We start from the raw sequence: 18,407 nt of genomic DNA on the forward strand, positions 1-18,407 counted from the left end.
CATGGCCCACCGGGGATATGATTCCTTCAGCAGGGTTCACAGAGTCCCCAATGCCTGCCCCGTAGGCAGTGAGAGGGAGACCCTAGTGCTTCGGACCGCGGCCCCCCAGACGCCTTCACCAGCCCCTCCCACCACCAGCGTCCCCCCACTCTCAGCTCCTTCGTTCTCGTGGCCCCACGACACCCTCGTCGGCCTGACCCAGTGCCCGCCACCAGACCAGGGGCAGGCAGGGCTGCAGGGCTGCAACCACAGGGGCTGCTTCCGACCTTCCCCTGCAAGCCCCAGGGCTGCCTCTGACCTCCCCCACTAAGTGCCCCCCGCCCCCGTCATGGCCTCAGTGGCTCCTCCCACTCCAATGAGGGCGGGGCCTATGCCAGCCCCGCCCCCAGAACGTCAGCTCCCGCCCCCTTTGACCATAGAGACTAGAGGGAGGCAGAAGCCAGAGCGTCATACCCCTCCCGCAGAGAGGCCATAGAGAAAAGGCCTTTCCGGGAGATAGCGCGTCCCACCCGTTCGCTTCCGGTCTTTTTTTAAACTCCATAGAGAGGCGCTGGGTGCAGATAGAGCGTCCTGCAGGCACCGCAGATCGGGGTAGGGGGAGAGACTCGCACCGCAGAGTGGCGCGTCCGTGAGGTTAGATCGCCTCGCAGGGCCTGCCGCGCAAAGAACTTTTCACCATAGCGGGCAGGAGGTACAGTGTCTCGCAGGCACTTCCGCTTAAATGTCCTTATACCATAGACAGTGAGAGAGGGGGATGGAGCGTCTCGCACGGACTTCCAGTCACGTGCCGTTATACTCTCGTGTTGGGGAGAGGGGGTGGGGAGAGAGCGTCCGGCGGGCACTTCCGCTCAAAAGACCGCTTCCCTCTCGAGGGGCGAGAGAGCGTCTTAACGCCACTTCCGGTCACATGACCACATACCATCGCATGGGGGAGCCCGTCTGTGGGGGATAGATTGTCTCGCAGCCACTTCCGGTGAAGGGGAGGAGGGGGGAGAAAAAAAAAAAAAGCTCGCACACCATAGAGAGCGGTGGCCGGGGAGGGTAGAGCGTCCTTCGCAACACTTGGCTGGCTGGGGCAGCTGTCAGCTGGGCCCCGGGGGAGCAGGAGGCTCCGGGGGCTCAGAGCCCTGAGGGGGGCAGGGCCCAAGTGGGGGGAGGGGCTCAGGGCCCTGAGGGGGGGCAGGAGCTGGGGGCGGAGAAGGAAGAAGCTCAGGGCCCTGCTGGTGTCTGGGGCAAAGGGAGGCCTAGGATAAGGGTGGGGGGCTCAGGTTCCAGGGGGGCCCTCAGGTTCGAGGTGGGCGGCTCAGAGCAGGGCTGGGGGCTCAGGGCAGGAGGCTCAGGACCCCGGGGAGAAGCTGAGGGTGGGGGCTGCAGGTTCTGTTGGTGCAGGGGGTCCATGGCGGTGGCTGGGGAAGGCGGCTCCATGGGGGGCCGGGGTGGGCGGCCCAACGCGGTGGAGACGCTGCAGGAGGAGGCCGTCTGCGCCATCTGCCTCGACTACTTCACCGACCCCGTCTCCATTGGCTGCGGCCACAACTTCTGCCGCGTCTGCATCACTCAGCTCTGGGGAGGCGAGGAGGAGGGCGAGGGCCAGGCCGAGTACGAGGCCGCGGGGGACGACGTGGGGATGGGCGGCGAGGAGGACGATGTGGATGAGCTGGACGATGATGACAACGTAGAGTACAACGAGGAGGAAGAGGGGGATGGGGACAACGGGGCCGAGGAGGAAGACGATATGTGGAGTGAGGAGGATGAGGACACTGATCTATGGGACGACCCAGGGGAGGACGACATGTGGGAGGATGAGGTAGGAGATGAGCTCTTCTTCGAGGAGGACGATTACGATGAGGAGGTGATGGAGGAAGAGGATTTGGAGGAGGAAGAAGAAGAGCCGCTGCCACCGCCTCCGCCAGCAGCAGTGGTCACGCGGCCTCGACACCCCACAACCTTCACCTGCCCCCAGTGCCGCAAGACCTTCCCCCAGAGGAACTTCCGGCCCAACCTCCAGCTGGCCAATATGGTGCACATCATCCGACAGATGCACCCACACCCACAGCGACTCGCATCACCGGCTGCTGGGACTTCAGCATCCGGGGGTGCGGCAGGAGTAGCAGGGGATCTGGAGAAACGAGCCCTGTGTGAGAAACACCAGGAACCCCTCAAGCTCTTCTGCGAGGTGGACGAGCAGGCCATCTGCGTGGTGTGTCGGGAGTCCCGGAGCCATAAGCACCACAGCGTTGTCCCGCTGGAGGAGGTGGTGCAGGATTACAAGGTACGCAGTTGGCAGCGTTGGGTTTGGTAAAGGCTAGCTAGAGGCTGGTGGGTTGTGTTGAGTTGGTTGCTGGCTGATGGTAGTTGAGCATGCATGGATCAGCGTTCACGTCACACTATCCATCAGTACCCGGCCTGAGCCAGGGAAGCTAATGGTCCAACCAGCAGACCAAATTCGGCTACCCCAGGCACGTTGTGCCTGAAGTTGGGGTTTAGTTGGCTGGGAAGTTTTGGCTTGACCAGGTGGTTTGAAGAGGGGAGATCTGCTTCGTTTGCAGAGGATTGCGTTGGCAGTGATGGCTTTGGTAAAGCTAGTTAGTGGCTGGAGGTACTGCGTTGGTTCAGTGAGGGAGTTGGGTTCACTTGGTGACTGATGGTGTTGGGGTGGGGGGCATTGAGTGGTTGGCTGGGAGTTGTTGGCTTGATCAGATTTTCACGCAGCTGGGTGTGGTGACGAGTTGGTTTGATCCGCAATGGGATGGGGTTGGCCGAATTGAGTCATTTGGTAAGGCTGGTCAGAGGCTGCTGGTGCTGGATTGCATTGGGATGGGATAGATGATAGCTGTTTGGTTGTTTTCCGGCTCCCACAGGTGTGTTTTCTGGGCCCTTCTCAGGTCATAGGCAGCTTACACTGTAAGGCCTCCCTTGTGGGAGGAGCTCTATGCAGGCGTTTCCCGGAGTCAGCGCTGCTGTGAGTAGCTCCTGAGTCCCACTGAGTGAGTGGAGCTAAGAGCAGGGTCTAACCTCTTGCTGGGGGATAACAAGCAGCAAGACTGGGGTGGACTGGGAGAGGATGAGACCAATAAGACCATCAGTTTCTCAGGCTCAGATCATCACAGGCATTTAGATGCTGACTTCAGTGGGACTTAGCCATCTAAATACCTCTGACACTCTGAACCTCAGTGTCTGGGTTCAATTGAAAAGCTTATTTCTGTGATCATTGACTCTTCTGGGCATTGTAGAAAAAGGAAGTCTTTAGAGAGATGCTGTCAGCTTAAAACTCTGCCTGGAAATGTGGCAACTGCTAGTGTCACGAGGGTGATCTGACCTTTTCAATGGTGTGAGCCAGATGCTAGTTCTGGGTCACCTCCACGGTCCCTGTACAGAGGTCATGCTGGGACGAGGACCCCATTTGGCAGAGCGTGCCACCCCACCCCTGCTGGCATGACTGCGGTGGGGGCAGGCCCACACAGCCCCTGGGACCCCTTCCAGCTGGAATGCAGACAGACAACCGTGCAGAGCAATGAGCTCTGGACTGCAGGCTATCCGCAGAACTGCAGGGCTCTACCAGGAACCACAGTAGCTAAAGCAGCAGCATGTTGGGCTGACGCTTCCAGCCCAGGCAGCTCTTCCGGTATGGCTGTGCTGCCCCCAGCCCTGCCCACTGGGACGGGCACCAGGCTCACCAGCAGCTGTCCCTGGTTGCGCAAGTGTGTGCAAGTGGCTTGCATGCTCCCAGACAGGAGTACTGTCCACACAGTGGTCTGTATTCCTGGTAGAGCCCTGCAGCTCCGCGGATATCTGCTTTATATCCATGGATATCCGCATCTGCGGATATAAATTTTGTATCCAGGCAGGGCTCTAACCGTAAGCTCTTTGGGGCAGGGGCTGCCTCTTTGTTCTATTTGTACAGCACCTAGCGCAGTGGTGTCCTGATCCCTGGCTGGAGCTCCTAGGTGCTGCCACTGATAAAATCATAAATACTTATAAACGTTACAGCTAACACCCTGGTCCTGCAAAGAGGGACTAGCCCCTGTTGAGTTCAAGGGGGCTACATATCTGTGTAAAATTGCCCTCATAAGCATTTGCAGGATCAAGGCCCAATATTCCTGTAACTAGAAGAGATCCGGGGAGGTATTTTACCTCTTTTCTCAGTTTTTCCTGTGTGCAATGGACAGCACTGTGTGGATTACCAGTTCCATGGCTGGCCCTCTGTATAATTAGTCCATTCCCTGTTTGTTGGGGGACTTTTCCACAGCAACGGGGAAGGAAAAAACAAAACCAGGAAAATGTTATCAAAACACCTGGGTTGAAGCAGAGTAGGGAGAGTTTTTAAACGGACCTCAGACTTGTTTTTTTAACAAGGCTTAAAGTGCGTTTGCAGTGTTTGTTGTAGCTGTGTCGGTCCCAGGATATTAGAGAGACAAGGAGGGTGAGGTCATATCTTTTACTGAGCCAACTTGTGTTCCATCAGACTGATATAACTGTGATGTAAGTATAGACCTGGCCTACACTAAAAAGTTCAGTCGACCCAGCTACATTGCTCAGGGGTCTGAAAAATCCACCCCCCTGAGCAATGTGGGTAAGCCGACCTGACTCCTGGTGTAGGCAGTGCTCGGTTGACGGAATTCTTCCTTCGACCTAGCTACCTCTGAAGAAGTGGAGGACCTATGCTGACGGGCGAACCCCTTCCATCGGCGTAGGCAGTGTCTACGCCGAAGCGCTGCGCTGGAGCGTTTCCAGTGTAGACAAGCCCTAAGTGCGTGCAACCGCAGCTCAAGTTTCAACCTGTTGCAATGTTACTGTCCCGCCCTCGCCCTCTCTAGTCCTCCAGCAAAACCAGAATAGTCCAGGCTGGAGTCTCTCCAGATTTTGTGAGTCTGGATATTGCAGCAGCGCCTGGAAGCACCAGCTGATGGCAGCCCTGTTGTTCTAGGCTCTGTACGTGCAGGTGGGGGAGTTTCAGAGAGCTTACAGTGTAAACACAGGACAGACCAGGGAAGGATTGTCCCCTGTTTTACACAGGGGGAGCCAAGGCCCAGAGAAATCGAGTGGCTTGCTCTAGGTCACACAGGGAGTTTGCGACAGAGCCAGGAATTGACCCCAGGTTTCCTGCTATGCTGCTTCTACCATTAGACCATGCTGCCTCCTGGTCCATTGAAGCCGGACTAGATGGCCACTCTTGACATTAAAACCCATGAGCCCAGTAAGGGAAAACACATATAGAAAAGACAGATTTGGTGATAAACTTGTCAGGGGTGGGGAGGATGTTTATTGTCTTTTCTTTGTAGATGAAACTCCAGGGCCACCTAGATCCGCTGAAGAAGAAGCTGGATGCGGTTCTGAAACAGAAATCAAGCGAAGAGGAGAAAATTACTGAGCTGAAGGCAGGTGCCAGGCTCCCCCTCCCTACCACCTTTGCTCTCCACCCCGACCAGGGATTGCATGGTTAAGGGGGGTTCTCAACTTGAGGGTCAGGTGGTGAGAGGTTATGTCCATCCTGCCCTTCCCATGTTGCTGCATATCTCCTTGATGTCTCCTCCTCTTCCCTCTCTGCAGCCACTCCTAAGTCTCACCTCCCTTGGGGCTCCTATCTCCTTCCCTATTCCAGCTGCTCAGACATCAGCACTGAAATAGTTAGTGAAGTGTCGTCACTGACCTGTCAGAGCTGATGCCCCAGAAAGGCGGACAGGGGAGTTCGCTCTCCTCTGAGCTATTGGTTCAGGCTCTCTGCAGACTCAGGCAGATGTCACTCACGCTCGGCTCACATTCAGCAGGTTTTCTTGACAACCGCAAGGGCTAGAGACTTTTTTTTTTCTTTTCTTTTTTAATGGAAGCTGAGATACTGGCCAACCAGACCATGTAATGCAGACTGTGGTACAGCAGCAGTGTTGATAGAATTAACATGTGACTCACTTATTGTTTGACAGATGGCTTTTCTAAGTGCCCTAAAATCCACCCACGGACTCAGCTTTTCTTGAAATTTGCTGTGCTGTGTGGGGGTGGTGGGGTAGGGTTAGTGATCAAAATTTGGAGTCATTTGAGCACAGGATTCCTGATACACAGCCTCCCCAAGAATCATGTGATATCAAAGTTCTCTGGTTCACCTAAGGCAGTGATTCCCAAACTTTTTAGTAAGGTGACCCACTAACTGTTTGTTTCTTTTTGTATCCCATCTTCCCTCCTGCTCCCCACTCTCCCAGCCCCTTTGCTCTGGCCTTCCAGCCCTGCCCCATTCTGGGGAGGAGAGGGACAGTGAGAGGGCGACCTATCTGGACCCTTCCCATGACCCACAGTATGGGAAACATTGATCCGAGAAGGTTTTTTTCCATACTTAAATAAACCGTGTGAGCTGGATCCCCACATGTCTGGCATCCCCGCTGTGGATAGCTGTACCTTATCTGTAGCATGTTGCCAAAGATAACAGTGCCCTGTGTTTCCACATAAGCGCCTTCCACGGGTTCTGTAGCTGTGTCTGCACTAGGAAACCTTACTGCAGAGCCCTGCAGGGGGACTATTTTTTTAATCCTGCTCCTGTCCTGCAACATCCACTCATGCATTGTTGCAAAAACTTGGATCCTGCAAATCCTGCAAGAGAGACAGATTCCATCTTGCTCCTTTGAAAAAATAAAAGTCAGTTAATATATTATAAATGGAATTCAGACACAATTTTTACCACTAAAAGAATAAAATAAATCTTGCTTAAACCATGTTAAAAAAAATGCTTTAACTCCTGTTATAATAGACATCAAATCTCTTTCTATCCCTGGCTTAAATTTAAGTCTTAAAACCTTTATTTAAAAAAGAAAAGAAAAACTTGCTTTATGTGGCTGAAATTCTGTTTATAAGAACATAAGAGCGGCCAGACTGGGTCAGACCAAAGGTCCATCTAGCCCAGTATCCTGTCTTCCGACAGTGGCCAACGCCAGGTGCCCCAGAGGAAATGAACAGAGCAGGTGATCATCAAGTGATCCATCCCCTGTCGCCCATTCCCAGCTTCTGGCAAATTGATGAAAGATTGTTTTCCTGCAAATCACCACCGTCTGGGGTTTTTTTGCCCACCCAATCCTGTCTGCAACAAAGTACATTTTACCCGCTGTTATGGCAGCAGGTCCTGTAGGACCTGCAGGATCCCAGACCCACTGCAGGGCTCTACCTGACAGGAAGATTCCCACCAGTCCTGCACCGGCTGAACTAGCCGGAGCCCAGTGTGGATTAGGCTTTGGCAGCCAGACCGGGCTTTGCCATTGTTAGCAGGTTTAACAGGCCAAGAGCTGCCCAGCCTGTTGCTACAAGCTGCTAGGTTGGCCTGGTGTTAGACATGCCCTAGGGGATTTTATCCCACTGCTCTTTGGCAAGGACAGATTATAGTGTTGGCTTCGCTCTGATGACGCTGTCCAAATATTCCCCTGCAGGGGCAGCAATGCCCTAGGACAGGTCACTTAACAGGGGTTGAAGCTGGGACTTTGAGGCCAGCTGCCCAGGCTGGATAAGCAGTGGGTGGCCCAGGCAGGCAGGAGGTGGGGGAGGAGCTGTGTCTAACCCCTTCCCCTCCCTGCTCCAGAACAAGATGAAGCTGGAGATCAAGGAGTTCGAGTCGGACTTCGAGCTGCTGCACCAGTTCCTGATCGGGGAGCAGGTGCTGCTACTGCACCAGCTGGAGGAGCGCTACGAGGCGCTGCTGGCCCGCCAGAGCAGCAACATAAGCCAGCTGGAGGAGCAGGGCGCCACCCTCGGGCGCCTCATCGCTGAGGCTGAGGACAAGAGCAGGCAGGACGGGCTGCAGCTGCTCAAGGTGAGAGCCCCCAGCACGCAATCTGATGTCTGCCCCCCATACCCTCCCAGCTCTGGTCTGTCACCCCCAGCCCCTTTCCAGATCACCCGACACCCCATTCCGCACCACAAAAGCATCCTTCTCCAGCCAGGGACATCTATTTGAGCCACAGCTCGGCAAGGGACTTGAGGGCAGAGCCGCCTGGAGGGTGACCTTTTCTGGCAACTTCCAAGGTGTTTTGTTCCCCGCTGGAATGAAAACGAAATCTTTGGACCCTTTCCACAGCCTGGGAGAGTGTTTGCGTGCAGGGAAGGTTGAGAGGGGGGCGCCGGCCGGCAGGGGGACCAAGCTTCCAGATCATAACCCAAATCAGAGACTTGAACAAAAAACTGCCCTGACTCAGAGCAGGGGACTTGAACCAGTTCTGCTCCCAAGTCCCAGGCCAGCGCTACATTTTCTCTCTTTATGCCCGGCTTCAAAACAACACGTTCCAGTGAAATTAAATTAAATTGCGCCAAAAATGTTCCCTACCCAGCTATACTTAGGGGGAGACTTCCAAGGGCACAGATGGCAACGCCCACTGAAAAGCACCTCGCTTAACTCCCCCGTATGCCTTAGGCACATACATCAGGGGTGGTTTTCTAACATCAAGCATGTGATTAGTCCCCCTGACTGCAATGGGGTCACTCCCACGTTCAAAGCAAGAGAGGTGCTCACAGACCTCGCTGGGTTGTGGCTGATCAAAGTCTTTTATGAGACACAGTGGTGTTTGTCACTGGCTTGTTACTAATCTTTTTCTCTTTTCTTCCCACTCTTCTCAGGACATCAAAGACACCTTCATCAGGTCAGTCCCGGGCTAATTCTGTTGATACACCTGTTGCTACAGGAAGGAAACTGACGGCTTTTAAGAATGTTGTGTTGTAGAAATATGGAAATACTCCATGATGTCACTTGTTGAAACTGACTAGCTGTGGTTAGCACTGAAGGATAGTGCTAGCTCTTCTATAGTGTGTTTCATCAATAGATCGCAAAGCACTTTGCGAAGGAGGATAGTCTTATTTTCCCCGTCTTACAGATGGGGCAACTGAGGCACAGGAGTGTGTGAGGGAGTGACTTACCTAGCAGGGCAGCAGCAGAGCCGGGAATAGAGCCAAGGTCTCCTGAATTTCGCTAGGAGAGTCTATTCACTAGGCCACACTGCTTCCTCTGCACACTATAAAGCCAACCAGGACACTGCGTTAAGATCTAAACATCTCTGGTGTCCCCACAATGTAGTTACAGTCATGGCAGTTAGACTTCTGTGCAGCCTAGACTTGAACACACTTGGCTTTCTCTATAATATTTATTTGGATTATCCTAGCACTTGGGAGCCCCAGTCACGGACTGGGCCCCTACTGAGCTAGGCACTGCGCAATCACAGAACAGAAAGACCCAAAGAGAGTGGAAAGTTACCCAAGAGAACCGTTGATCTTAGGCAGTCGTGCCAGATGTATGGATGTGATGTATTTACTCAGCCCCCGTGACGGGTCCTGAGTTAAGCTTTCATTCTAAACCGGATCCCAGCTGTTGTGGCTGCAAAGAGAAACTCTCAAACATGAACCAAAGTGGCATTGTCTTAGGCCCAGCCTATGCTAGCAAAGGATTTGCCAGTATAGCTATAGTAACAAACCCGCCTAGTGGAGATGCAGTTTCTACAGCAAAAGAGTATAGCTTATTTTGGTTCTCCAAATGAAGTACCAGCACAAGGATTCTTATGCTGAGACTTGGTCTACACCAGGGCTTTTGTCGGTAGAGAAATGTCATCAAAAAAAATTGCATCCCTAACTGAACTTCCTATACCAGCCAAAATTTCTAGTGTCGATCTGCCTGAAACAGGTCGGGGGCCACCTCTCCCCATTTACATCACGCTGTATTAACTCTGGAATCGAACTATGGTGCTTCAAGGAGCAGTCTTCCAAACAGATTTGGTCATAGTTACCAGCGGGTCACACACGATCCGAACGTGGTAGACCTGGTCCACGGACTGTAGTTAAAGACGTTACTTGTGTGTGCAAACTTCTCTGATCTTAGGTACTGTTAGGTCATTTGTGTTAGAGTTAGAGACCCCCTGCGTTGGATGTGGTAGCCATGCGTAATGAGTAAAGCTGGTCAGAAAATGTTTTATGGAAAATTTCAATACCAGGAAACTCAATTTAGAAGTGCTGCCCCAGTGGCTCATGGGAGTTTAGTTCAGCTGCCTTGTGCTCCCCTTCTCCTGTATAGGCTGGAGTTCCTGGTTACATTTCATCTCCCATGATGTAGCACAGTGTCTCCTCTTGGAGAGGGGAGGCAGTACACCATGCTCAGGGACTCTTCCAATGCATCATGGGGCAAGTAGTCTGCCTGGGACCCCAGCCAGTAGAGGAGAAGGGAGACATGAGGCAATTGAATTACAACTCCCAGGAGGCCCTGCGGCATTTTAAGTTGAATATTTCGATTATGGGGGTGGTCTCTTTTTGAGTGGAAAAAAATCAAAATCTTCTGCAGAAAGAAGACAAGAACATTGCTTTGTCAAAAACCTACATTTCTGTTGCAAAAGTGTTTTGACAGAAGATTGTCGGTCCGCCCCCATAGTGAGACTTTCTTCCCTTGGAGCTTACAGTCTAAAGAGACAGAGGAGGGAAACTAACTTGCCCAGGGTCGCCTAGCGAGGCAGTGGCAGAGCCGGGGATAGACCTCAGGTCCCCCGAGATCTGTTCAGTGCTCTGCCCACCACACCCAGCCCTTGACTCACTGCTGTATTCCCTTTGCCAGGTGCGAGAGCGTCAAATTCCAGGAGCCGGAGACTGTGCCGGTAGACGTGGGGAAGAAATACCGCAATTACTTCCTGCAGGACGTGGTGATGAGGAAGATGGAGAAGGTCTTCAGGAAAGTCCCTCAAGGTAAAGGAGAACAGTTTTTTTTTTCTTCCCTTGGCTAGTGGACTGGGGAGAGCCAGGACTCTGTTTACGCTGATGTCGTGTGTGTGGTGGAGCTGTACAGAGCTGGCAGCTGTAGCATGAGTTTCTCCCACAGGCTGCTTCCACTGATGTGCATCAGCACTCGCTCACAACTCTGTCCTGACCTACATCCCCCTGCTGTCCCAGCCCTGGGCTCCCCCAGTGCACACGACTGCTGGTGCTCCTCTATCCCGACCCACAGCCTTCACCTGCTGTCCCAGCCCTGGGCTCTGCCCCCACAAACTCCGGGCTCTGCCAGTTCCCAGCCATCCCAGCCACTTGGTTTCCCATGCAGCTCTGCTAATGCACCGCAGTCCTGACCCACAGCCCCCTATCCTGTCAGCCTTGGGCTCCTGCCCAGCTCTGCTGGTGCCCCTCAATCCTGACCCGCAGCCTGCTGCTATCCTGTCCCTGAGCTCACTGTGCTCCTGGCACTGGGGAACAGCAGGGCTGTTGCTGAGTCTGCAGCAGCTCTTTGCTGCTCAGGAGGAGGATGCCCCCTACTGGACAACTAGTGCCAGTGCTGGTAGCAGCTCCCAGCCAGTAGTAATAAATATAAACCTAGCACTGGGGGCTTGCTGATTGGCCTATGGAGTCTCACATGATGAGAAAAGGAGGACTTGTGGCACCTTAGAGACTAACCAATTTATTTGAGCATGAGCTTTCGTGAGCTACAGCTCACTTCATCGGATGCATACTGTGGAAATTGCAGAAGACATTATATACACAGACACCATGAAACAATGTCTTCTGCAATTTCCACAGTATACATCCGATGAAGTGAGCTGTAGCTCACGAAAGCTCATGCTCAGATAAATTGGTTAGTCTCTAAGGTGCCACAAGTCCTCCTTTTCTTTTTGCGAATACAGACTAACACGGCTGTTACTCTGAAACCTGTCACATGATGAGGTAAGGCCTTGGCTCTCCATGCAGGGAAAACAGGGGGAGGTCTCAAATACCATTCCTACTGTTTGTTTGCATTATCTCAGTGAATCATAGACTTTAAGGTCAGAAGGGACCATTATGATCGTCTAGTCTGACCTCCTGCACAACGCAGGCCACAGAATCTCACCCCCCCACTCCTGTAACAAACCCCTAACCTATGTCTGAGCTATTGAAGTCCTCAAATCGTGGTTTAAAGACTTCAAGGTGAAGAGAATCCTCCAGCAAGTGACCCGTGCCCCACCCTGCAGAGGAAGGCGAAAACCCCCCAGGGACTCTGCCAATCTGCCCTGGAGAAAAATTCCTTCCTGACCCCCAGATATGGCGATCAGCTAAACCCTGAGCATGTGGGTAAGACTCACCAGCCAGACACCCAGGAAAGAATTCTCTGTAGTAACTCAGATCCCACCCCATCTAACATCCCATCACAGGCCACTGGGCATATTTACCTCAAATAGAGATCAATTAATTGCCAAAATTAGGCTATCCCATAATACCATCCCCTCCATAAACTTATCAAGCTTAGTCTTGAAACCAGATATGTCTTTTGCCCCCACTGCTCCGCTTGGAAGGCTGTTCCAGAACTTCACTCCTCTGATGGTTAGAAACCTTTGTCTAATTTCAAGTCTAAACTTCCTGATGGCCAGTTCATGTCCATTTGTTCTTGTGTCCACCTTGGTACTGAGCTTAAATAATTCCTCTCCCTCCCTGGTATTTATCCCTCTGATATATTTATAGAGAGCAATCATATCTCCCCATAGCCTTCTTTTTGGTTACGCTAAACAAGTCAGACTCTTTGAGTCTTCTTTCATAAGACAGGTTTTCCATTCCTCGGATCATCCTAGTAGCCCTTCTCTGTACCTGTTCCAGTTTGAATTCATCCTTCTTAAACATGGGAGACCAGAACTGCACACAATATTCCAGAGGAGGTCTCACCAGTGCTTTGTATAACGGTACTAACACCTCCTTATCTCTACTGGAAATACCTCACCTGATGCATCCCAAGACCGCATTAGCTTTTCTCATGGCCATATCACATTGGCGGCTCATAGTCATGCTGTGATCAACCAATACTCCGAGGTCCTTCTCCTGCTCTGTTACTTCCAAGTGATGCATCCCCAGCTGATGATAAAAATTCTTATTAATCCCTAAATGCATGACCTTGCACTCTTCACTATTAAATTTCATCCTATTACTATTACTTCAGTTTACAAGGTCATCCAGATCCTCCTGTATGATATCGCGGTCCTTCTGTGTATTGGCAGTACCTCCCAGCTTTGTGTCATCCGCACACTTTATTAGCACATTCCCACTTTTCATGCCAAGGTCAGTAATAAAAAGATTAAATAAAATTAGTCCCAAAACCGATCCTTGAGGAACTCCACTAGTAACCTTCTTCCAGCCTGACAGTTCACCTTTCAGTGTGACCCGTTGTAGTCTCCCCTTTAACCAGTTCCTTACCCACCTTTCAATTTTCATGTTGATCCTCATCTTTTCCAATTTAGCTAATAATTCCACATGTGGAACCATATAAAATGCCTTACTGAAATTGAGGTAAACTAGATCCACTGCATTTCCTTTGTCTGAAAAATCTGTTACCTTCTCAAAGAAGGAGATCAGGTTGTTTTGACATTGTATTTTGTCCCAATTACCATTACCTCAATGTCCTTAACTACTTTCTCCTTCAAAATTTTTCCAAGACCTTGCATACTACAGATGTCAAACTAACAGGCCTGTAGTTACCCGGATCATGTTTTTTTTTCCTTTCTTAAAAATAGGAACTATGTTAGCAATTCTCCAGTCATACGGTACAGCCCCTGAGTTTACAGATTCCTTAAAAATTCCTGCTAATGGGCTTGCAATTTTGTGTGCCAGTTCCTTTAATATTCTTGGATGAAAATTATCTGGGCTCGCCGATTTAGTCCCATTAAGCTGTTCAAGTTTGGCTTCTACCTCGGATGTGGTAATATCTACCTCCATAGCCTCATTCCCATTTGTCATCCTACCATTATCCCTAAGCTCCTCATTAGCCTCGTTAAAGACTGAGGCAAAGTATTTGTTTAGGTATTGGGCCATGCCTAGATTATCCTTGACCTCCACTCCATCCTCAGTGTTTAGCGGTCCCACTTCTTCTTTCTTTGTTTTCTTCTTATTTATATGACTATAGAACCTTTTACTATTGGTTTTAATTCCCTTTGCAAGGTCCAACTCTGCATGGCTTTTGGCCTTTCTCACTTTATCCCTACATGTTCTGACCTCAATAAGGTAGCTTTCCTTGCTGATCCCTCCCGTCTTTTACTCCCTGTATGCTTTCTGCTTATTCTTAATCACCTCTCTGAGATGCTTGCTCATCCAGCTTGGTCTACAACTCCTGCCTATGAATTTTTTCCCCTTTCTTGGGATGCAGGCTTCCGATAGCTTCTCCAACTTTGACCTGAAGTAATTCCAGGCCTCCTCCGCCTTTAGATCTACAAGTTCTTCAGTCCAATCCACTTCCCTAACTGATTTCCTTAATTTTTTAAAGTTAACATTTTTGAAATCAAAAACCCTAGTCGCAGATCTATTTTTGTTTATCCTTCCATTTAGTTTAAACTGAATTAGCTCATGGTCACTTGAACCAAGGTTGTCCCCTACAACCATTTCTTCTGGGAGGTCTTCACTACTCACCAAAACCAAATCTAAAATGGCATCCCCTCTTGTCGGTTCAGCAACTACTTGGTGAAGGAATCCATCAGCTATCACATCCAGAAAAATATGAGTCCTATTATTATTACTAGCACTTGTCCTCCTGTCTATATCTGGGAAGTTAAAGTCTCCCATGATCACACAATTCCCATTAGTATTTACTTCATTAAAAACATTAAAGAAGTCCCTATCCACTGCACAGACACCCAGCGAGAGAGCGTCCCCTGCCTCAACTGAGATCAGGGCCCCACTGTGCCGGGCGCTGCACAGACACACAGCGAAAGACAGTCCCTGCCCCAAAGTGCTCACAGTCTGAATAGAGAAGACATGGTGGGAAGGGAAACAGAGGCAATATATTCCCAGCTGACCCTGGGCAAGGGATTCCAGGTGTCCTGACACTCAGGACAGAGTTGAGTTCACCCTAACTCTCCTGACTCTGTGTGGGTCTCTTTCCTTAGCCGACGTGACCCTGGACCCCGACACAGCCCACCCGCACCTGAGCCTGTCCCTGGACCGCCGGAGTGTGAAGCTGGGCGAGCGTCGCCAGGACCTACCCGACAATCCCAAGCGCTTCGACTCCGACTACTGTGTGCTGGGCTCTCAGGGCTTCAGCACGGGGCGCCACTACTGGGAGGTGGAGGTTGGGGGCCGGCGGGGCTGGGCAGTGGGGGCGGCCCGGGAGACAGCCCGGCGGAAGGAGAAGACAGGCGGCCCCTACCAGAAGCGGGAGATCTGGTGTGTGGGCGCCAACGGGAAGAAGTACCAGGCGCTGACGGCCACGGAGCAGACGGCACTGCCCCCTGGGGAGAAGCTCCGGCGCTTTGGGGTCTACCTGGACTACGAGCGGGGCCAACTGTGCTTCTACAATGCCGAGAACATGGCCCACATCCACACCTTCAATGCCACCTTCCGCGAGCGCATCTTCCCCTTCTTCCGCATCCTGGCCAAGGGCACACGCATCAAGATCTGCACCTGACCCGCTTTCCCGGGCCTCCTCCCCCGCTGGGTCCCTCCCACCATTGCACGGATCCTCCCCACCCTTTCCCAGGATCCGGCACCGCACAGAGGCCGGGGGGAGGCCACCTCAGCCAACCTGACATTCCAAAGCCTGCCTCGTCCCTTTGTGTTACTCTGTTTCAAAGTGTGAGGGCAGGGGAGGGATTGGTTACGGGGAGGACGGATGGGTTTTCACGCCGCTGTCAAGCGATTCCCCCGTCCTGTCCGATGCATAACGTGTGAATTGCTCTTGATGCACCACTGTAACCAGCCCCCGATCTGTCCTCTGCCATCATGCTGTAGGGCCCCGGTGCTCCTGCAAAACCCTCGCTTGTGTCTCTGGGCCGAACAGGTGGAGATGAGCGACATCACGGAAGATCTAGGCCTCAGACCTGGAGAGGGAGCTCTGAGCATCTCCAGAAGCACTGGCCCCCTGCCCTGTCCCATAATGATTCAAGCTCCTATGACTAGCCCCAAGGGACTTGGCCACCCATATCTCATTGAATTTCCTTTGGTCCTGCTGGAAGAATTCCAGCCATCCAACTTCCCCCCTCCCCCGTTTCCTGGTGGCATTTGGAGCTAGCTCCAGACCATCTTCTCTCTTCTTCCACAGGCACAAGACCCCATTGCTCTCTGCCCAGTACCATAATGCTGCCTTCCCTTCCCTACTGGTGTTCAGACCAAGATCCAGCCCTGCAAAAACATTGCTCCCCACCCCACCCCCTTGTGTCCAGCCTCCAGAGCCCAGTGCTTTCCACCCAGAACCGTCCCAGTGTCTATCTGTCCTCTAGTTCTTCCTCACAACGGTCCTCTTGTCTGCAATTCTTGGTCTTGGTCCCCAGGTCTTCTCCAGAACCATCACACGTGCTTCTGAATCTGTCTTCCCCATTGTCATCACCCTTTGTGACCCTGGACATTGCATTTATTTGTGGATGTCTGAAACAGCTTGTAGAGCCGAGGCAAATGGGGCAACTTCCTCCCTAAGCTGAGACGCTACAAGAGAATCACTGGCTAAAATGTCTGGAGGTGCCAAGAATCATGTGAGATGCTTTCATTGCGAGCCCTGTTCTGGGAATCCTAGGCCGCCTCCAGCACTTTCTGAGGGTTGGGTATTTATTTTAATTGTTCTCTGAGCTGTTTTCCACCCCACCCCACCCCGTTGCTGTCCAGTTTCCAGCAACCCATCTCTCTCCCCACTAGAAAGACACTGCCCATACCTGCTGTGTGTTGGGGTTTGGTTGGTTGTTTTTCTGTTGATGTTACAAAGCTAGTTTGAAATATTTTTGGCTAAACCAAGAATTAAATGGAGATTTAGTTTTTTGAAATGTTATAATAATAATTAATAATAAAGAGAGGATTGTACAGTTTAGTCTCTGCCTCTTCAGTCCAGCCTTGGCTGGAGCTGGTGGAAGGATAAAATCTGAAAAGGGGGTTTTGGAAAGGATGTTGAATTTGTTTCAAAGGCTACAAAAGTAATTCTTCTGCTCTACTCTGCACTGATTAGGCCTCAACTGGAGTATTGTGTCCAGTTCTGGGCACCACATTTCAGGAAAGATGTGGGCAAATTGAAGAAAGTCCAGAGAAGAACAACAAAAATGATTAAAGGTCTAGAAAACATGACCTGTGAGGGTAGACTGAAAAAATTGGGGTGGTTTAGTTTGGAGAAAAGAAGACGGAGAGGGGGCATAACACTTTTCATGTACATAAAAGGTTGTTACAAGGAGAAGGGAGAAAAATTGTTCTCCTTAACCTCTGAGGGTAGGACAAGAAGCAATGGGCTTAAATTGCAGCAAGGGAGGTTTAGGTTGGACATAGGAAAAACTTCCTAACTGTCAGGGTGGTTAAGCACTGGAATAAATTGCCTAGGAAGGTTGTGCAATCTCCATCATTGGAGATTTTTAAGAGCAGGTTAGACAAACACCTGTCAGGGATGGTCTAGATAATACTCAGTCCTGCCATGAGTGCCGGGGATTGGACTAGATGACCTCTCGAGGTCCCTTCCAGTCCTACAATTCTATGAAAATGGAAAGTGCCAGACTAGATCTGACAAAGGCTTGTCCTGTCTCTGATGCGGGACAGCACTGAGTGCCTCAGAGGAAGGGGCAAGAACCCCATGATGCAGATTTACAAGGCTTGGGCTATACCCTGGCCCTTAACGCAGCAGGAACCCTCTAGCGTGCCAGATTCCCCAGGGGTCAAATGCATCCACCAGGGCAGGCCACGCAGCCTCAACAGCTTTTGGGCTGAGTCTTCAAGCTCCAGCAATCAGTCCAAGTCCAGCTGAGATCAGAGCCCCGGGCAAGCAATATCAACATTGAGGATCTTCTGTGAGGCAAAGGGATTTTTATTAGTCACCTGGAATACAGCATCAGCAGGTCCTAAGGTTAGCCTGGGCAAGGGAGGCTTAAGACAGTTCATATTGGTGGGAACCTTGGACCAAGATCAATGTTCCTGTAGATCCAGATTCTCTCTTGTCCCTCCAGTCTGTTCCCAGAAGCAACGTTAAGACACAGTCTTGTATCTCCTGTCTTTGTTCTCCAGCTAGAGGTTTTTTGCTCTGGGAGGGAAGGAACTTGCTTTCACAGTTGATGTTTGGTCACTGAGTTTTCCGCACTCTCTCTTGCCTGGTCTTCCATCCAGCTGTGTTGATTCCAGCCCAGACAGAGAGACATTGCTTCCCATGTCCTCAGGCAGGGGTTCTCAAACTGTGGGACTGGACCCCAAAGTGGGTCGCGACCTCATTTTAATGGGTTCGCCAAGGCTGGTGTTGGACTTGCTGGGGCCGAGGCCAAAGCCTAAGGTTACATGCCCCTTGCCCAGGGCAGAAGCCTTTGGAATTCAGCTTTCGCCCTCACCCTGCCTGGGGCGGCGCAGCTGGGGCAGGCTCGGGCTTCAGTCCCCCCTCCTGGGGTTGTATAGTAATTTTTGTTGTCAGAGGGGGTTGCAGTGCAATGAAGTTTGAGAACCGCTGTCCTGGGGAGAAGGTGAACTCTTTCCCTTCAAAGGGTAGCAGTACAAGTGGGTAGGTACAGAGTCCTACA

General features: G+C 51.5%; 1 protein-coding gene and 1 long non-coding RNA gene across 2 annotated transcripts; one reads left to right on the forward strand and one right to left on the reverse strand.

Moving 5' to 3' along the window:
- Positions 1-1,327: 1,327 nt before the first annotated feature.
- TRIM41 (tripartite motif containing 41) lies at positions 1,328-16,735 on the forward strand. The gene is made up of 6 exons (XM_007070275.4): positions 1,328-2,272; positions 5,283-5,378; positions 7,556-7,786; positions 8,587-8,609; positions 10,559-10,686; positions 14,829-16,735. Exons 1-6 carry the CDS (start codon positions 1,397-1,399, stop codon positions 15,344-15,346), a joined length of 1,872 nt encoding a protein of 623 aa, XP_007070337.3. The 5' UTR covers positions 1,328-1,396; the 3' UTR covers positions 15,347-16,735.
- On the reverse strand, positions 7,781-17,636 carry LOC122462884. Its single transcript, XR_006285765.1, has 3 exons — positions 17,524-17,636; positions 9,218-9,337; positions 7,781-8,013 (listed from the first exon to the last, which is right to left on the reverse strand). It is a non-coding gene; the product is annotated as an uncharacterized LOC122462884 (long non-coding RNA).
- Between the last annotated feature and the right edge of the window lie 771 nt (positions 17,637-18,407).

This window comes from Chelonia mydas, chromosome 14 (assembly GCF_015237465.2).
Source record: "Chelonia mydas isolate rCheMyd1 chromosome 14, rCheMyd1.pri.v2, whole genome shotgun sequence".
Lineage (NCBI taxonomy): Eukaryota > Metazoa > Chordata > Testudines > Cheloniidae > Chelonia > Chelonia mydas.

Coding starts and splice junctions, on each gene's coding strand:
- TRIM41 (XM_007070275.4), top strand. CDS start 1,397: ATGGCGGTGGCTGGGGAAGGCGGCTCCATGGGGGGCCGGGGTGGGCGG. Junction 8,610..10,558: donor ATCAAAGACACCTTCATCAG/GTCAGTCCCGGG, acceptor TCCCTTTGCCAG/GTGCGAGAGCGTCAAATTCC. Junction 10,687..14,828: donor CTTCAGGAAAGTCCCTCAAG/GTAAAGGAGAAC, acceptor CTCTTTCCTTAG/CCGACGTGACCCTGGACCCC.